General features: G+C 31.6%; 2 protein-coding genes across 3 annotated transcripts; both read left to right on the top strand.

Annotated features, from left to right (window-relative positions):
• The first annotated feature begins 1,214 nt into the window (after positions 1-1,214).
• Positions 1,215-3,526, top strand: LOC149382606 (RNA-binding (RRM/RBD/RNP motifs) family protein). 2 transcript variants are annotated; one of them, XM_089630704.1, is made up of 2 exons: positions 1,215-1,436; positions 2,364-3,526. In XM_089630704.1, exons 1-2 carry the CDS (start codon positions 1,423-1,425, stop codon positions 3,187-3,189), a joined length of 840 nt encoding a protein of 279 aa, XP_089486830.1. In that variant the 5' UTR covers positions 1,215-1,422; the 3' UTR covers positions 3,190-3,526. The 2 variants fall into 2 exon arrangements, with proteins under 2 accessions (XP_089486830.1, XP_089486831.1); XM_089630705.1 differs by having other exon boundaries at positions 2,367-3,524.
• A 1,767-nt stretch (positions 3,527-5,293) lies between these two features.
• Positions 5,294-6,910, top strand: LOC149382605 (uncharacterized). Its single transcript, XM_089602165.1, has one exon. It carries the CDS (start codon positions 5,940-5,942, stop codon positions 6,435-6,437), a length of 498 nt encoding a protein of 165 aa, XP_089458291.1. The 5' UTR covers positions 5,294-5,939; the 3' UTR covers positions 6,438-6,910.
• Positions 6,911-20,460: the final 13,550 nt, after the last annotated feature.

Below are 20,460 nucleotides of genomic sequence, written 5' to 3'. Positions count from 1 at the left end.
TTAGTGTAACTCTTTCTTTATATCACAAGGATAATATTTGGAGAATTGACGACAAATAGTAGTAACAACTTTGATATTTTAGACCAAAATAAGTCAAATTATGTTTTTTGGACACTTCTAATAACTCTAGATATGAAAATATATAGTTGTCATAAACTGTTGACTTATAAGTTTACAAATAACAATAATTATAGATATATAGGTTTACAGTTACGAGTACATGTGTCCAAAAACATAATTTTGCTTAGTTTTAGTCCAAAGTATCAAAGTCGCTACTACTTGAGGCTATTTTCTTAACATTTAGCTATATTTGGGTAAAATAGCCCAATTGTTGTGTGTCCAATATGTTTGCCAATAATAAGCCCACGTCGTACATCATTTTTATGGGATAACGAAAAAGGAAACTACGTCGTTTAGCCTCTAAAAGACATCCCTAGCCAGCGAAAAAATCTCAAATTTTCGGTGAAAAGATATCTGATCAGTTAAAAAAATGGATCTCTCTAAATATATAGTAAAACACAAGTTTTTCCATGCAGTTAATGAACAAGACATGTAAAGCTAATGAACAAATTATATAAAGTTTAGAAAAATTCCTTTAGGTTTTTTACCAATATCATCGTCAAACAAACATAAAGCAAATGATACCACACAATTGAAAACCAATGCTATTGGTTGCCTCTAGGTTCCGAGAAAATGCAATTAAAAATACGAAAGGTAGTCTGAAAATTAAGGAGATCCAAGCATTTGAAACCAAAATACTTTAATTAATTGCAATAATTCGACGATTATGATAAAGTCAAAGGAAGAGAAAATGAGAAAATAATGAATTATGGAGAGCAAAGGAAAGACTAACAATGTGGATTATAGAGTTTATTCGAAGCTAATCATCATCGGAAGAAACTTCCATGTCGCCGGATTCTCACCACGTCCCGGAAAGCTTCTTCGTCGTTGTTGTTTTTTTACGCGAATCGTATGTTTCTTTATCGTATTATTAATTAAGGGCAATTTGGTCCTACAAATTATCAAACTTCTGTTTATGTAAAGATTTAAAATTCACGCTATATTCGTGATGTTGTAGCTAAAAACCGCTATCTGTGTAATTTTCCCCCTAACTGTTGTATGTCCAGTATGTTAGGCCCAATACTAAGCCCACGTGGTACATTTTTTTCTGGGACAACGGAAAAGGAAACTACGTCGTTTAGCCTCTGAAAAGACATCGCAGAGCGAAAAAATCCCCAAATTCCAATTTCATACGCACACAGAAAAGCACGAGCGAAAGCTCTCAGCTTCGAAGTTCGAACTGTTTTTTTTTTTTTTTTTGGTTCAACAAACATAGTTTCAATTTGTTTTTCGGAATCGAAAATCGTTTCAGGTTCTATCAGAGTAGAAGAAAAAAAGAAGGAGACGACTTGACAAATCGAAATGTTCTACAGAGGGTATGTGTGTTTTTCTGTGTTTTAATTTTCCAAAATTTTCACCCATGTTTGCTTTATTTCAGTTCTGTATAGGTATAAATAATTTCTAGTTTTTTTTTTCTGGCACATTTTTTTTTCTTTCCGTTTTAAAGCTGTTCAATTCCGGTAATTCAGATATTTGTATCTGTATAGGTTTGTGTGTATCTGCCTTGCAATTTGTCAGTCGTTTGGTCTGAATTGCGTTTAATTGATCAAGTATTTTTTTTTTTATAAAAATTGAGAAAATTAACCACCTTATGATCAGAGAATTGAGGTCTTGGTGATTGAAATATGAGATTTCTCCCTAAAGTGGTTGGAATCATTCATTATGTTTTACTTCTTTTCATTACCCGTTTTCTTTTTATGCTATTTCTAGTCTGGATTTCATCAATTCAGGGTTAGTCTTATATTCTTGTTATCTATAGAAAAATTTAAAGGCGAGGACGAATTATAGTAATATGAGAAGGATAATTATGAGAAGAAACAAAAATCTAACGTACCCAAAGTCCAAATTAAAAAAGGAATCTATACGTTTTGACATTAAGTGGATATATCCATACCATAACGCCGACTTAAATTTATGATTTTCTAAAATATGGAAAAACCTATACCGAGAATTCGTTCTCGTAAGACTAGATATAATAGACCTATGGGGTCACGTAAAAATGGACGAAGTGAATAACTCTTAACTACGCTGACAAATCAAAGTCTAAAACTATCCTTAAGTTCCTCTTTTGAAGATTTCGCGAAGAACCTAAAACCCCACGCAGATAGTTACGATCAATTCGAAAGTTCTATGTGTCTCCGAGACAGAGAGATCAATGGTTTTCTTTTTAATTTATTTGAACTATAGACTCTAGACAATTGCGAGCAAGGAAAAACTATCGAATCTGTCCCATGTATTTGTAGTAGATACGGAGATGGGATCGAGGGGCGTGAAATGGGCTCGAAGAGGCAGAGAGTGGCGGGACAAGCGGGCCCTACGTTCGGTCCCCCGAGCTTCATGTACGGAAGCCCGGCTCCGCCGTTCGGTTTCGCCGCAGCCGCTCCTCCGTTCCCGGTCGTGCGATTGCGAGGCCTTCCGTTCGACTGCACCGACGCTGACGTGGCGGATTTCTTCCACGGCCTCGACGTGATCGACATCCTCTTCGTCCACCGCGCCGGAAAGTTCTCCGGCGAGGCCTTCTGCGTCTTCGGGTACCCTCTCCAGGTCGACTACGCTCTCCAGAGGAACCGCCAAAACATGGGCCGAAGATACGTCGAGGTTTTCCGGAGCAAGAGGCAGGACTATTACAAGGCGATCGCCAGCGAGGTCTCTGAATCCCACGACGGCGGCGGCGGTGGCGGTTCTTCGGCGGGCTCTCCTCCTCCGCCTACTCCGGTGAGGGCTCGCCGGAGTATTCCTCCGGCGACGAGGTCCCGCGGAGGCCACGAAGGAGGAGGGAAAGATCCGGCGGAGCACACGGGCGTTTTGAAGCTGAGGGGTTTACCGTTCTCGGCCGGGAAGGACGACGTGATCGAGTTCTTCAAAGAGTTTGCGGTTTCGGAGGAAGCGGTTCATTTCGTGATGAGCTCCGAGGGAAGGTCCACCGGCGAGGCCTTCGTGGAGTTTGCGAGCTCGGTGGACTCCAGAGCTGCCATGGCTAAGGATAGGATGACTCTCGGGAGCCGATATATCGAGTTGTTTCCGTCTTCGCACGAAGAGCTGGACGAGGCTCTCATACGAGGCCGATGATGGTTTTCAGGTTCTGAATTCTCGGCTTTTTTTTTTTTTTTCCTTCCTTTTTTTCGGGTTTGGGTATTATTGGTTTTTGTTTTTAGAATTTAGACAAGAGAAGCTTTTTTGTAGTTGTGTATCTGTATGCATAAATTTTGACTATTATCTGTTTATTTGTATCGGGTGTTTATTTTTTTCAATAGATTTTTTAATGAGTTGGGAATTGTTGGGAATGCAACAATGATTTGGCATGGAAAAACCCGATTTAGGTATGGGTTTCTAATATATTCAATAATGGCACAAGCTTTTTGATCCCAAAAAAAAAAATGGCTCAAGCTCATTATGGTGAATATGTCTGTCATAACTTTTAACTATCATTGTCGAAATCCCAAGGCAATAAATGAATAATGTATTGGATGTGTCTATGAACTATGAAGCTCAAATGGGTGCTTTTCAATGTTTAACAGGTTTTTTTTTTTTTTTTTTTTTTTTTTTTTTTTTTTTTGCGGTTTCATAACTACAATTTGGGAATCTTAAGATTTCTTTACTAACTTTAATTTTTCATTATTACTGTTTGGTTTCTTAACCCTCATGTGTGATAGACCAACTAGGACAGTAATTTAAGGCAAGTGTGGGGTTTTTATTTATTTATTGAGATATTGTTGGGTTATTAAACAGCTTTTCACGAGTTATATATATATATATATATATATATATATATATATATATATATATATATATATTATTTATTCAGTATTCTTAAGGTCAACCTTGTTATAAGTTAAAACTATTACCATATCCACAAACACTCAATTTATTCATTCGTAATTAATCTCGACATGCCCAGCTTAATTTCTTGAAGTTACTAAAAGCTGAGACCCTGATCTTTAGCTTCGTTGAAGTGAAGACAATGGTTTTGGACACTTGTAAGTTTTAACTGAAACGTTTATTTATTTTATGTTTCATATTTTTTTCACTTTTTTTCCTTTCTTTAAGATACTTCAAATTCCAGGGTAGAATAGGCCATGCATGAAATTTGTTCATTTCCTTGTGTGTTTTTTCTGGTATATAATTATAATGTATATATACATGTGATTTTGGCCTAACTGTGGGTAAACAGATCCATGTTTTTAGCAAAGTGTATGAGAAACCCACTTTTAGTTAGGATACTCTGATCACATTCAGATATTGTTTTGTTAAAGAAAGGTTAAAAAAAAAACTTCAATAAAATAAAATAGCTAGAGAAGATCAGAACATGCATGGCATGATTCTTTATACAAAGGTCTAACAATTAGAATGGAGACAAAACATTGTTTTGGCTATTTCCGTCTGTATAAATCTATGTATAAATCAACACTTAGAAATTTTTGTAAATAATATTTTAATGTCTGCTTAGGTTGAACCAAATAATAGATAACTATATGAATAAGAATCTCAACAATTAACTGTTCCTCGGGCATCTAGCCATCTTTTAGCCCAAAATATTCTACGTAAATATAATAATAATCCCTATGAAGCATTGAAATTTGAAATATCATTTCTTTTTTACCTCTTATAATTTAGCGGTCACCACTCACCACACGCATTGGTATTACTTAATTAATAAGTTATTATTTATTTTCTTTGGATGCGAAATCAAATGGGATATTTCAGCATCTTTTTTAAATATTTTTAGTTTTAAGTCTTTAACACGCTAAAATATATAGTGAAGAATAAGGAATAAAAACAGTTGCATACGAAGGATAATAGCTATCATGATGTGAATCCTAAGAGCAATAATAAAACGTGACGTGAAAGGAAATTTAAATCACTGCGTTACAAAATACAGCACCGGATAAAAAGCATGAAAATTGGAAATGGAAACTTAAAAAAAAAATTAATGGCATTTTCTTTTCTTCTAGACAAAATAAGCAAATGGAAAGTCTTTTAGTTTTGGCCACACCACACAAAAAGAAAGTCTCAATCGCTTTTTAGATATTACTACATATTTTTTGGGCACATCAAGTAAAGTTACTCATTTTATTCTTAATCAAATCAGCTGTATTAAATCCGCACAAAATTTTGAAAAACGCCCACTCTCTCTCTCTCTCTCATCGGGCAACGGTCAGCCCTGCCCGGATTCTTTATAACCAAATATAAACACAAACCACAGGGTTGAAAATCTCTCTCTCTTCTTCGTAGGGTTTGATTGTTGGGGTTTATCTTTCAAGTTATAGAGAAGCTGGTGAGTCTCTTTGATCTTTCTATTCTTCCAAAGAGCATATTTAACCATCATGATTTCGACAAGGGTTGTTTTTGGTTGAGCTATGGTGACATGTTTCATTTGATAATCTTTCTCTCTCTTCAAGAGAATACTATATATTTGAGGTAAAGCTGTTACCTTTATTCATGGGTGTAGAATGATTTAGCGCTAGAGCCAAGGTAATAATCTTGATCATGAAATCTTGTATGGGCTTCTTCTAAATTATAGTCTGTTCATATAGAATATTGCTCTCTTCTCTCGTCTCTCTCAGGAATTACTAGGCCGAGAAAAAAAAGGGGGGTTTGTTTTCTAAAGTGGTATTTGGATGATCAATCAAACAACCAGCTTTTTTCTTTCTTCTTATTCCACTTTTTCAGTCAAATTTTCGCAAGGGTCTCAAAAGTACTACACACCTTATTAATTCCTTCTCTATTCTATCTTTGGTAAAGTTTCCATCTTTACTATAGTTTTGGTTCCCTCTCTTTCTTCTTCTTCCTCTTCTCCATTAAAAATCCAATTTTTGAAAATGGGTCCATCTGGAAATACAAGATCATCAACGAGAAGTACGAGATCAAGAACGAGAACGAGAACGAGTACAAGAACAAGAAAGAGTACAAGAAATCAAGCGCTCAAGGGTCAAAAGAATATCAGCATCAACGACCAAGAAGAAGAAGAAGTAGTGCGAACTAGTACAAGCTCTTATTCCTCAACAGAAGACGAATTTCCCAAGACTGAAGGGTTAGTTTTCGAAGCCATCGACGACGATGAGAACAGAAATAATATCACGATGAACAACGTCACAAAGTGTAGTAATAATAATGGGTGTTCGACTCCGAAAGGTCAGAAGTTTCGGATACCGGAGATATCGACTTGTCCACCGGCTCCGAAGAAGCGAAGACTCGATGAAAGTCAATCACCATCGTCGGCGTCGAGTTTCTCGGTTCGGAGATCGCCGATTGCTTTCTTTGCTCCGCCGGATTTAGAGCTCTTCTTCCACCGTGCACTTCGCGGTATTTCTGTTTGAATTGTAAGAAAGCGGATATAAAAGTGTCATTAGAGAGTCCTTTTTCCAATAGTAGTATATTTGTTTTTTTGTTTTTTCATTTACAAGGAGATCATAATATAAGTCTTGTTTTATAGTATTTATTACTTGTGTTTTAGGGCTCAATTAGTTCGTTGATCTTTATATTGTGGGTTTGTTTGGTTTGGTTTGATTTTTTTTTTTTTTTGTTTTTTTTTTTTTTTTTGGGTCTATTCGAGTTTGTGAGGGTGTGAGAGCAAGAAAAAAGCAGTTTATTTTAGCTTTGCTTTTTTTGGGTTTTTTTTTTTTTTTTTTTTTGTTGAAATTGTAGGGTATACTAATCAGTACATTTTAGCTAGAGGCAAGACTAATTAAAAAATTGCTTGCTTTCTAATTATGTATTGCTGACCAGTACTGTGTTTGGTGAGAGATTACTGGAATGTATTTATTTATTACAATAGTGGTTGATTTTTATATATAGATATATTCTCCTTTCTATTGAGCGTGGTTTTGAATTACATGTAATTTTCAATTTAATCAAGTGATCAACATTAGTAGGAAACAAAAGTGTATATATATTGACTGATTTTGTTTATAAACATGATTGAAGTTCCTTTGATTCTCATATTCATATTAGACCCATAAGAAAATTAATATTTATATATTTGCACAAATAAGAATTGACGCTGGGTTTTCAATAAAACTAGCTATTCTTGCTTATATAATAACCCAACCAAATCATAATGTTTTTTTTGCGTACTTGACCCCATATTTTTTGTTGCGCAACAATATATATATGTCCTTACTTCTTTTTGCTGGAATATTTTTGACTAGCAAATTAATGTTAATGATTATTATTCTTTTGCCAACTATTGTATTGTACAACTCGTGACTCACCCATGTCATTGATAAAAATACACTCATACTAAATTTTATTTTGGAGGTTCCACTAAAATAAATGGAGTGGTGTAATATTTATTTATTTATGCAAAATATCTGACAAGAGTTTGCATGTATAGAGTATAGAGTCTATAGACTTCTACACAGAAAAGTCTTACACTGCTTATAAATCTATGTCTGTAAATATTACCTGCATTGGTTCTGCAATATAAGAAGATAAGGCTAAGAAAGGGCTTGTTGAAGAAAACGCTTCTAAACAAGTCTGGCCACATGACAAACTTATGAGTTGAAAATTTAGGCATAGATTTTAGCTTGTATTATTATTATATTTATTTTGAAAATGAAAAAAAAAAATATATATATATATATATATATATAATTGTCACAAAATGAGGAGAGGATAGGAACAAGAAAAGTGAGTATTGCAGTAGTGGAATTGTATAATATATTTATTATATAGTATGACTGATATGATATTTTTTTTTTAATATAATAAATTGTGGTTGAATATTGAAGAAGGAGAGAGAAAGAGATGAGATGATATTGTCAGAAATGTGGGTATCAGTGTGTCTGAGCTAAGCCCAACACAAATAAGGGAATCCAATGAAAGGACTCGTGCGGCTTCATATGGTATTTGCATTTTATGTCACAAATTGGCAATTCAATTGCAAATAAGTCACGCGCAAAATTTTTAGAAAGTTTTAGAGGAAGATGAAGTTATTTTTAATGAGGTATTGTAAAAATTCAGAAGATATAGAGTAACTAATAAAAAGATTAAATGATGAGAGAGGGTAATTTGAAATTTGCACATGTGATACGAATGTAAATACGTGACATAAATGCAATTTTGACAACTTTGTGACACAAATGCAAAAATCCGACCAATTTGTGACATTGACGCAAATTTACTGTCACCTTGGAGATCTCAAGAAATTTCTCATCTTTCATTATTTACTCGCTTTTTGTACTTTATTATTATTATTATTATTACAATTAGTGGCTTCTTGAATGATGATAATTAATAAATCGTAGGTGAGTTGATTTGCGCACTCATTTCTGGCCAAGCCAAAAATCATCTTATCACCTTCTCTTGATGATTGGGCCATACATCACATTATAATCTTTTGGGATAGAATGAATTCATTTATTTCATTGATATAGTAATATGTCCTTACTCTCGTTACCTTAAAAACAATTATTTTACATTGCATATGTATCCAAGATCAAAATATTTTCAAATTTCATCAGGTCGTCGATATGTGGCAGCGCTAATAAACTCTCTCTCTCTCTCTCTCTCTCTCTCTCTCTCTCTCTCTCTCTCTCTCTAGGTGATTTCATCGGTTAAACCTTTATAAACCAATATAAACGATAATAAAAAAGTGACGTAGCTAAATAGCCCATTTAAAGGTATGAATTTGTAAAATAATCAAAATTTATTTTAATTTAATGAAATAACAAAAATGTGCAATAATCTGGTTTCAAATTTATTTTTTACCCCAAGATTATTTTTTTTAGGTGATAAATTACTTATAATAATCATTAAAACAAAATTTAATCTTGACTGTCAAATTTTTTTTGTAAACGTAAATTTGGCTACTTTGCTAAAAAGTTGAAACTTTGACTATTTTGCTAATTAATAAGTTTCAAATGGCTATTTTGTACAATTTTTCCTTATAAAAATGATCTATGATCTAGGTTGTTTTTTCTAATGTTTCCCCAATTTTAGTATTCAAAGAGAACAAATTTGTACTATTTTAAGTATTTATTGTGGTTTGTTTAATTTTGTTTGTTTTTATTTTTGTACTGATTGATTAAAATGAATGGTATTCATATTCTTCTTGATTATTTTACAAATCTCATATTTTGATTTACTAATTTGTTATGAAATTACTTAACGTGTACTGAAAAAGTTGTTCAACTATGTCGGTGGAACTATTTGTTGAACAACTGATTGATTTTAACAGGATTAATTAAATCGATAATTAAACAATCAATCAAACAAAAAAGCAACAAAGGACACACGAAAGTGATAACCATGGTATAAACAATCTACTCAAGAAGACTGATACGTCCGGTGATGAAAAATGATCTACCAACTTAAATAGTCAAATGTAAATAAATATTAAAATTGACGAACTCCCTTCTGCAAACACCTTCGTCTTTTTGACTCATTTCTTTGGACATAAGTCTGAGCTCCCCTAGTATCAGAGACTCCCTCTTTTTTTCACACGACTCTTCCTCCCAAAGATCGTACGATCGTCACCAGAAGATCTTCTCAGCGTATCAACCCAAAACACGCACTCACAAACTTGTACGAATCGTGGATATCAGCAACAAGTTCCTTGAACCGATTGTCGATGAAGATCTCCTAGCATAGAGGTTGGTTCAAGGTTAAGGTCCGCGTGTATTGACCTAAAAGTGCCAATTGACCTAATGAAATCATGGAGAGGTTTTATAGAGGTCAATAAAAGAAGGGTCTTTTAGGAAAATAGTCAATTTAAACATTTGATATTGTTAAATATCCAACGTTTGGCAAATAAACATTTTCATGTATTTACATACGTAAATATTAGATGAATAACCACCTCCATATATTAGGCCACATCATTTTTAACGATTATTTATCTAAGATTTACCAAACGTTAGCTATTTAGCAATGTCAAACATTTAATTTGGCTATTTTCTATTTTTTTATAAAAGAATCTCCACGAATTAGAACAATCTGGAAACCAAATCCGATTGTATCTCTATGATTTTCGGAACTAAAAATGCGTTGGAGAAAATTGACGAAAGTACCCTGGGTCTTAAATTTGGTTGAAAAACTTCTTGTATCTTCGATTTGAACAACTGTTATAATTTGTTTTGTCAAACTAATACATATGCTATAGAAGATCCAAATGTTATACTGCTCTTTCTTAATTAAGTGTGTAATACTAAGTAACGGGTTATGTTTTAAAAACTCCAAACATCAAAATTTGATGCGGTATCTAACTGCTTTTTCTGTGTAATCTATTTGAACTTACGAGTGGTAGGTCTTTATTTGATCGTGTCAAAGTCTATTGAATATTCAATAGACTGTCTATATTAAAAAAAAAAAAAAAAAAATTGTTTGTATGTTTGATTGACAGTAAGCTTATTTGATTTTAATTAACTTGATAATTGTTGACACCGTGTGACGTTTTTATACGTTATTATAAATGTAATTAACAATCGGGATTAAGTTGTTTAATTTGTGGCAGTCTTATCATCAAATTGTGGTTTTTCTAATGGCTTTGACTACTTCTGAATATGAATTTCTTTAGGGAAAAAAAAAATTTGCCTTTTGTCGATTGCCCTTTTGGCCATATTAGGTACAATATGGGTTAAAGCTAAGAGTATTAAAAAAAGCAGCAAATAGTAGTGGTCGAAGCATTAAGCTTTAAATATGTGATTGATTTGTTTGGAAGCTTTTGTGGTAATACAATATATATCTATGATGAATGGTGCATATGTGAAGGACCGTTGTGTATTCATTATAAGTTCACTTCAATTATATATATCCCTTAAAATGATGTGATTCCCTGACCTTTTTAATTTCCACTCAATTTGTGGTCCCTTCTAATTGTTGGGTATGAATATGATCATATCCGCATGTTCATCTTTTATTTTTATACTCGATTAATTATTTTTTGTTCATTTTTCGTTAGTTAATCTATATATGTACAGGTAAATAATCGTTCATCTATATATTTATCTTTCACTTGATTAAATAAACTATAAGATACACAAATAACATGATCACAAAATATATAAGATACACTAAGAAAATATATATTTTTCGTCTTGACAAATTTCTTTATTAGCAGACTTTTCTAATCTCAAAAGTCCAATAACATAATATTTCTCATTTGAAACGCAGATATATATATATATATATATATATATATATATATATATATATATATAAATTAAAAAAATTATAAGTTGTACTCCAACATTTGATAGTTCTATATATATTTAATTATTTTATGACAAAATGAAGAATGATGTGCAAAGTTAGATCACGGGGTTTACACACTTAGAGATTCTATATAAAACTATGAAAATTTCTACGAGTGCCAAACTTTCATTTTTCAGATACTCTCGGTATCAATAAAAAGAAAGAATGTAGACTAATCTCATTACCAATATTAATTTTGTTTTATTTTAAAGTATAGAAAATTACCAATATATTGTTATCCACGAACAGTCATTATTTTATGTTTTTTTAAAGAGTGTATTATCGTTGTTCTTATATATTTACGTGTTCACACATTTTGTACCTCCTACGAGCATACTGATGCAATTATGTTATAAACAATTAAATATAACAAAATAATATACTGATCTATGAGTAAATTGTCGCTTTGAGCTTCTGCAAATACCGGCCTTTTGGTTGACGTTCATGTTCTGTATAAAGTTATTTAATAATAATTTCATTATTTGTCTGCTTTATATGAAGCCGACATAAAACATGGCTTGTTGAGTACAGTGTTTGTGTGTATGTCTGAACTTGTTTGAGAGAGTGAGAGAATCCAAGATGGATATGGATAAGATCTAAACATTGATCACGCTCTACTTCACATTAATCTTTGTTCTGAATTCTTATAAATATTTTAAAATTATACGTATATTTCAAAAGCATTAAGTTTGTAGTCATCATTTCCCACCTCAACAAAAATAATAATAATAATAAATTAAATAAAATATTGGATGAGAATTAAACTTTGTATTCAAATCGTCCTGTTTTTTTTTTCATATTGAAGAAAATGATTTACAAACCTTGCTTACCTAGGCCCCAGCGATCAATTTATTTTAGCATCTAGATAATTTTAATATTTAACCCTTTTTATTTTTACCATTAGGTGATTTTTTGAAGAAAGGACCGAGCACCCCCAGCGACAACTGACATTAAATCCGGCATTAGCCAAAAAAGAGTTCCGCACAAGGGACGGAACATCCCCAAACTTACAAAAACCTTCTCCATTGTCTCTACGAGCCCATTGACAGATCAAATGAGCCCCTACATTTTGGCTCCTGGGAACCCATCGAAAAATACAAGAAATAAACTTATGCGAGAGTAATAAAATCCGATCAAAGAGGGAAGTACAAGTCCAAATCGGACACTCATATTTGTTCCTAAGCGCATCCATAATTTTCTTGTTATCTCCCTCTATAATGACTCTCATGTGATTCCTAAAAATGCCCAGCTGCACCGCCATGAGAATTCCTGTGAGCTCTGCTTCAACGGCCGACTCTGCGATAACTCCGCTCCTCCAAACCCATAGCACCTCAGCCTGTTCATTTCTCGCCACCAGCCCTGCTGAGGCCATTCCTCCGGCAAAGGACGCGTCGGAGTTGATCTTGACTTGTTGTGTAAAAATAAAATATCGACCTTTGCCACGTCAAATAAAATATTATAGGTCAATTCCAACTAGTTCTTCGCCTTGAATTTCGTGCTATTTAGATGAATAACTACGGCTTAATTCAGTAGTCACCGTAACGTTCTATCCGATCGGCATACACGATAGTATATATATTACCATATTTATAAAAACTAATAACAAGCCTTTATATATAACTACTTAGCTAATATATTATATATTTTATAAGTGCTTAGTACTGTATGGTGTTGATTAAAATTCATATTTGGTATTATTTTATTATATAGTACTTAGTATTGTTGTTTCTCTATAAAAAAAATTAATTTTAAAAGTTGAATCAGATTACTTTATATGATGAATTAATTATAATTTATCGAAATTCATCTGATTTGATCGGAATACATTGGACTCCAATGATATTTAAGGGTAAAAGCAACTGCTTTTGAAGTTGTTACCCAATACATTTTAATCTTGAAAAGTTTGAATATGATGACTAGCAAAACGAGTTGTCGTAGTCCTTAAACATCATCGGAATATCTAATTAGATCCGATGAAATTCAATATTCTTTATAATGGAGTTCAAAATGAAATGAAAAAAAAAATTGATTTTATTTTTCTTCAAAAAAAAATTATTTTCTAAAAACGTGTAAAAAAAAGTTAAGTATTGCGAGAGACAAGATTGAGAGACTGAGGGAGGAAGAGAGTTAGAAAGGAAGTAGTGATGGAGTGAGAGAATAATTAGGTTTGAAATGGTTTAGTAGGTTTAGAAGTGTATTTTTGTCTAAAAATTTATATTTTCATAAATTGGTAATTAATAAATTCGTAATTCGTAACTAAATAAAATTTTCCATTTAAACGAACAATATCAATACGTGTGCGCGCTTGACGGCGTGAGAGAGACTTTGGAATGATGAATTATAATATGGGATCTTTTTTAATTGAACTATTTAGCGCAATAAGCTTCGGTTTCTTCGTCAATTTCAATGATGGAATATGTCATCAAGACAAACGCAGACACAGGTTTAGGAAATTATTTCTATAAAAGTAAATAATAAATTCACGAACATGCATGGACAACTTTTCAAGAATCCGAGGTTGCCAATTTTCTTTCATAAAGAAAAGAAAAGCAAATTATTTAGCTTTAGAGTCAAACTAAACTAGCTACAAATATAGAGTGAATTAGCCTATCATTCATTAATCACTTCTTGTGCGAGTAATATTTTTCTTTCAGAAAATATCAATATTTGTTTTATTCCTCCTAAATAAAAGCCGACAATGGAAACCCCTTCATTTTAATTCCATGATTATAATCAATAGCTTTATTGACGCGTGAGATTGTACTTAATGAACTATTACTTTATTTTCCTTTTTGGATGTTTTTATCTCCATTGATTCAAATTTAAGGTATAAGTTAGTGTGTGTGAGAGACAATAAACCATAAAGCATATTAATCCGACCCTTATTGTTTTAGAGAAACACGCGTTTGAATAAATAAACTAAATCAAATATACTGGTAATTGTTATTTGTAGATACTTCTACTCCACAAATAGTGACATTACTTTTACAAACAAGTGAACAACCGACATATATAAATTATATTTATCGTAAAAACTTGATTAAATAGAAAAAAAAAACTAATATAAACTAACCCTGCCATCATAAACGGTAAATTTTAATATATCATTTAATACAAAATTCACGGAGTCTTGAACGTATATCAATAAAAAGTACAAAATTTTAAAATCCCACATGTTTTTTTTTTCACGTCTTTGTTACAGACATCGGCTGTGGTTGTCAACCAACGTAGAAAACTTTTACGGCGATTTTTGACCGACGTAGAAAACTTTTACGGCGATTTTTGACCGACGTAATAAATATTGTTCCATGGACTAGAGATGTAACAAATTCATATGAATATTACTACCACCGAAATTAATGAATGAACAATCTCTTTACTGCGTAATTTACAAGTTCTGAATCCAATCTCTTTACAAATATATATATATATATATATATATATATATATATATATATATTTTGCATGAGAAGCTTACATACTAGCCTAAACCCCCCAACTTAAGAATTTCTGATTTCATTATTAAATGTCTCGAGCTCTGTCCCGGAGTAGATTAGTCTATATTTTTCTTTTTTTTTAATACTAGGTCTCTCAAATCTTGGTACAAGTGATATCCATTCATTTAATCTATTATCCATCTAAATTTGGAAGAAAATTGACATGTGCACAACACATGGCTCATTTTAAAAGCATTAATTTGATTTATTATTATTATTATTATTGAGTATAATAATAAAAATATAATCAATTATTATAAGAGATTTGTAAGTAACTAGGCCACTTTAAACATGTGATTTTGTATCTAGTCTATGTTTGACAATTTTTAGCGATATAGCCAAATGGCTTATGTGGCAATAATTAAGGTCTGATTTGCCCTTATTTATTAACAAATTCGTCACTTTCTCTCTCTTATTTTTTTTCAAATAATTTTTTTTGCATCAAAACTTCAAAAATTCATATTTTTTTCATACGAACTCGAAATTGAGTGATTTCAGATCCTACAAATTCGTGGCGTCGAGATCTTCAAAAATAGATCCATTGTGTTTGATGAAAAATTATTTAATGCATCATAGTTACGTTTCCATTTATTTTTTTGATAATTTAAAAAATTTCCAGTTATTTCCATATTTAAGGTAGTAACATGATTTTTCTATATCTATGGTATTAAACATGATTTTTCATCAAACACAATAGATCTATTTTTGAAGATCTCGGCGTCACGAATCCGTAGGATTTGGAATCACTCAATTTCGAGTTCATATGAGATAGATATGGTTTTTTGAAGTTTTTATGTAAAAAAAAAGTAGGAAAAAAGCAAGAGAGAGAAAGTGACGAATTTGTTAATAAATAAGGGTAAATCAGACCTTAATTATTGCCACATAAGTCTGTTGGCTATTTCCCTAAAAGTTGTGAAACATAGGCTAAAAACAAATTTCATAGTTTCATTTTGGCTATTTCGCTACAGTGCCCTTATTATAAACTCGTTTAATTATAAAAACATAAACTATAGAATAATATCCACACATTTCACTTTTATATAAGATACCCTGTCTTTTCAATTGTGCAAAATAATATTATAATATTTTAAATTTCTGCAAAACAATATCTCACTTTTTTAATTGTGTGAATTTATTCCTCCACTTTTTAAATATATGCAAATTTATACCTTATTCTAATTTACAGCATGACAAATTATACCATTTTAATTTTTAGAGTTAATAAAGATATAATAAATTAGAATAAGGTATGAATTGGAAAAATTAAACAGTGAAGGAGTTATTTTCATAAATTAAAAACCCGGTGTTTAAATTTGTACAACTAAAAAGTGAGAGTATTATTTTTCAAAAACAAATTTGTTACCACTAGCCAAATCCACTAACTCATTTTAAGATTCTTGATTAAGCTTTATTTTATTAAATAAATAAGCCACATAATACGAGTCAATTTAATTTACTATAAATTTGGTGGACTATTTTTTTAATAGAATTAAACTTGAATTACTTTTTAAAATGAGAATGAGCTATTAGGTGACTGGTTTAATTTCTCATTTCAAAAATTTAACGTTATGGTATATTTTGAACATTTTTAAAGTAAGGGTATTATTTTGCAGAATAATGAAATAGTGATGGTATTAATTTGTAGTTTACTATATATCATATATGCATGTCTGATCTTAAAGATGAATCACACTCACACGCTCGCACTTGCTAAAAGCTGTCATAAACAAACACACAAATTTGTTAATTAGAATTGATAATCTCGTAATATTATCTATGTTTATCTTGATGAGCTACACAGTTCTCCAAAAGTTAGCTCCGGAGTCCGGACTTAGATTAAATTATCAGCTCTACATACGAAGTGAGATTAACGACTTATTTAGGGAATGTACGGTATTAAATGAAACCTAGTTACAAATTCACACTGGTATTTCATTTCATGTGTATGATCTTATCATCCGAATATTATAATAGAAAATGGCTACTATGATTTTGCAATAATTTGACACGACATGTACATGAATTCCGATGAGAATCTAACTAAAGGTTTGCTTTTGTTGTTATCAAAATCTTTTTTTTTTTCATTTTGCTTAAAAGCTTCAACATATTAAGACAACGCAAACTTTGAAGAAGGAAAAAAAGATTCGCTATAGTTTTAAGCCATGCATATTTGTTTATGAGGTTATGGGGTCATCTTCAAAGTCCTCGATGATCACTTGGTCGTTAAATGAATATGAATATATATTGGATATATATATTAGACGGCCAATTCCGTTTAAGTAGAATCGTTGTCAATCTTTTGCTAACTTTTGAATTTTAGCCTTTGCACAAAGCTAAAGACAATGCTTTGCTACAATATTTTGGCTGTCCCAATAGCATATCAACTTATATTGAGCAAAACTAAATAGATTGCTTTGTAAACTTTAGACCAATTTAAACCATGCACAACGAAGCATAAAATTCCGGACTAAAAACTTTATGACGTAGGTTCTCATCAAACAATCTTCCCAAAAAAAATAATTTATATATAGTTTATGTTAGCAATATTATATTAATATTGACGGAAAATACAAGACAATTTGCATGGAAGAAAAATTAAACGAAAATAAAAATTACAAATAAAACCGGCTAAACCTTAGACCGGAAAAACGAATCGGAGAAGATGAAAGAAATAGTCGAGGCCCGTTAGACGGTTTCATTGAAGTTTTTTATCGCCCTCCCACGGATGCTGGAATACGTGAGCGAAAGCCTCCCAGGATACAACGACTATAGAGGCAAGCTTAGCACCAATAGGCTTGACTCTCGGCGAACTAGGACCTGTGCAAATCTACCACCAAGACAAAACAAAAGAAGAATTTATGGGGAAGAAGGAAGCTCGGGAACAGTAGGAGATTGTGTATTTCGGTGTGTTCGAATGAGAGGGCTAAGCCTCCTTTATATAGGCCAAGGCAGAGTGAGGTTACGACACACATCCTCAACCAATGTGGGACTCTTGGTATTCCACTTCCATAACAGAACATAAATGTGTTTCTCTAGCTTACTTTGAACATCAATTTCTCATTTATCCTAGGTCCGATTTTGGCAAACAAATATTCAATTTTATACCCCTCGTTACGAGGAATCCGTATCACTTGGAATTATTCAATTCCGATGAGTGGACCTCACTCAAATTATTGCCATAAATCAGCCATACACATGTAAATAAATACTCTTTATTTACTTAATTTCCAGCAGTTTATGATCCACCAAACTCCAAGAAAGTTTTTTTTATTAAATAAAAGAAAAATTGAATCCCCCATAAAAACAGTTCTGATGGGTCATTAACCTCCCACGATATAGAATCGGACAAAGAAAAAGATGTTGATCTTGCAACCTGATGAGCTACCTTATTCGCAGAGCGTTTGAGACGCATTAAAATATTATTTAGCGAAGCCTTTAATGACTTACAATAGGTTATCGACAAAAAAGATTTGTCTAAGTCATATTCCCTCGGAACCGTACATGCATCTTTTAATGCATACGGTTCAATACACCTCGCGAAAAAAAAAAGAATCAATGTATCAATGTGTAGATTCTAGTTTTTTTTAAAAAAATTAATTAAAAAAAATCGTAGCAAAAAGACCCGGTAAAAATCAATCCAGGCTTAGTGATAATCCACGATCATTCGAAATTATTTTCAAAATAAGCACGAGACCATTTTTTTTATAACTTTTATATACAATAATGCAAATAGAAGTTACCGTCGATGCCAGGAAATTGAACATAAATAAGAGTGTTTCGATACTAAAAGTAAAAAATGTACAAAGTTTCTTACGTAGGAGTCTTTTACTACGAATCTGAAGTAACAATAGGCAAATGTTATTTACCTGCATGGATTTTTTTTATCTATGTTATATTTTATGCACTTTGGATTCCTAAATTAAAAATAATAATAATAAAATTTTATTTTTATTTTTTTATGCAAAACAATCTTAAAAATCTTTTCTCAATTTAATTTTAAACACTCTTATTCATGTACAATTTTCTAGTTTGTGATCCACTGTAATTATATTAAATAAGAACAATGCATTGTAATAATGATAATTTCCAAAATATCCAAACACATAAATAAAGTTGTGTATCCCGGAATACGGTACAATAATGATCAAATTAAACCGTAACCAACATGGAAAAATTTAAAATAATGTACTATCGGAATAAGAACGAGAAGGTAGGTGATATTCCCGGAAATAGGTTTTAAAAGGAGATAGATGGATATTTATATTTCAACGCTTCACAACGAATTTCAGACCATTTTAATACAAGAGTGATACACCTGGGCTTCTGGCCTTCTCGAGCCACACTCATTTAAAAAAAATTCTGAAAGTTCCTAGAATTATACTTTATTCTTAAAACACCTTATTTTATTATTAGCTAACTTTTATAATTTTTCCTTGATCTTTACAGTTTTATTTGACTTTTTTTTTTATTGCTTACAGTTCCATTTAATTTTTTTTTATTTCTTTATAGTTTCATTAAAAATATCGGCAAAATCTTTTGTAAATAAAAACAAATGAGGTAATTACGAAATGTTATACAATTCGAGGTATTAAGGGAAGTACAAATTCAGACGAGGTGTTTATGGAACTTCCCTTTTTATATTTAGGTTTGGACTTTTTATGTATGTAGTTCTATAGGTGCCACAATCTAGTTCCCATTGGAGAATTCAAAACACACGCACAAAACATGAAGAAGAAGCATATTTATTTTTTATTTTTTTAGTGATGTTCTATAAAAATAATATATATTTATTTTTCCAAGTTTCCTCATTCCTGTTTTTTCTCTTTCTTTCGAATGTGATTTCTTTTTATTTTATGTTCATATTTTTAATTGCTACAGGATTTAATCTGAAACAGTAGTGTTAATTCATAACGTCGTATATATATATATATATATATATATATATATATATATATATATATATGTATGTATATATATACACAACTGGTTCTCATACGTGCATGGCAATGGCAAGCTAGAAGGTTATAACGACGTGCGCTCCACTTTTTGTTGTAAACTTCACGCACCAAACGTGCAACAATCAAATCTTAGATAATAATACATAAGTAATGACAATATATAAATAAAAATTAAACAAAATAAATTGATAACGTGTCCTCCTGTAAGAGTTGGTATTATTATGTGTGACTTAATTTTCTAAAAATCTAGAGATTCTAATTCCACCCAAGACCGAGTCTCTTGCCTCCAGCTAATCCCACCAAATAACCAAACAAACTCTTTCACAAAAAAAGAAAAGAAAGGAAAAAAATTCCTTTCAAAGTTCTCTGAAGTTTCCTACAAAAACAAAGAAATCTGCAAAAATAATTTTTTTTCCTTTTTTGTTTTCCTATCCAATCTGATTCTAAGAACCCTTGCTCAATCATCTCATTTAATTTATTCTCGTGATACTACAGATCGTTATTCCTTCCCAAAAACACACAGAAAATAAAATAAAGGATACAATACATCATTGCATGCAATTTATATATTTTAGTTATCATCGTTCTTTTCTTTCTAGTTTTATTAATTAATATTTATCATGGACGGTGTTTCCATAATGAATATTTCCTCCCATACAATACACTAATTCACGCATCTCATAAAAAAAAAA

This window comes from Urtica dioica, chromosome 11 (genome assembly GCF_054948205.1).
Source record: "Urtica dioica subsp. dioica isolate 48M chromosome 11, U.dioica_male_clone48M_v1_H2, whole genome shotgun sequence".
Taxonomy (NCBI): domain Eukaryota; kingdom Viridiplantae; phylum Streptophyta; class Magnoliopsida; order Rosales; family Urticaceae; genus Urtica; species Urtica dioica.
Note: the sequence above shows the minus strand (reverse complement) of the source record. Positions and strands in the feature narration are given on the sequence as shown.

What these genes read in the sequence shown, in the direction of transcription:
- LOC149382605 (XM_089602165.1), top strand. Translation starts at nt 5,940, where the DNA reads ATGGGTCCATCTGGAAATACAAGATCATCAACGAGAAGTACGAGATCA.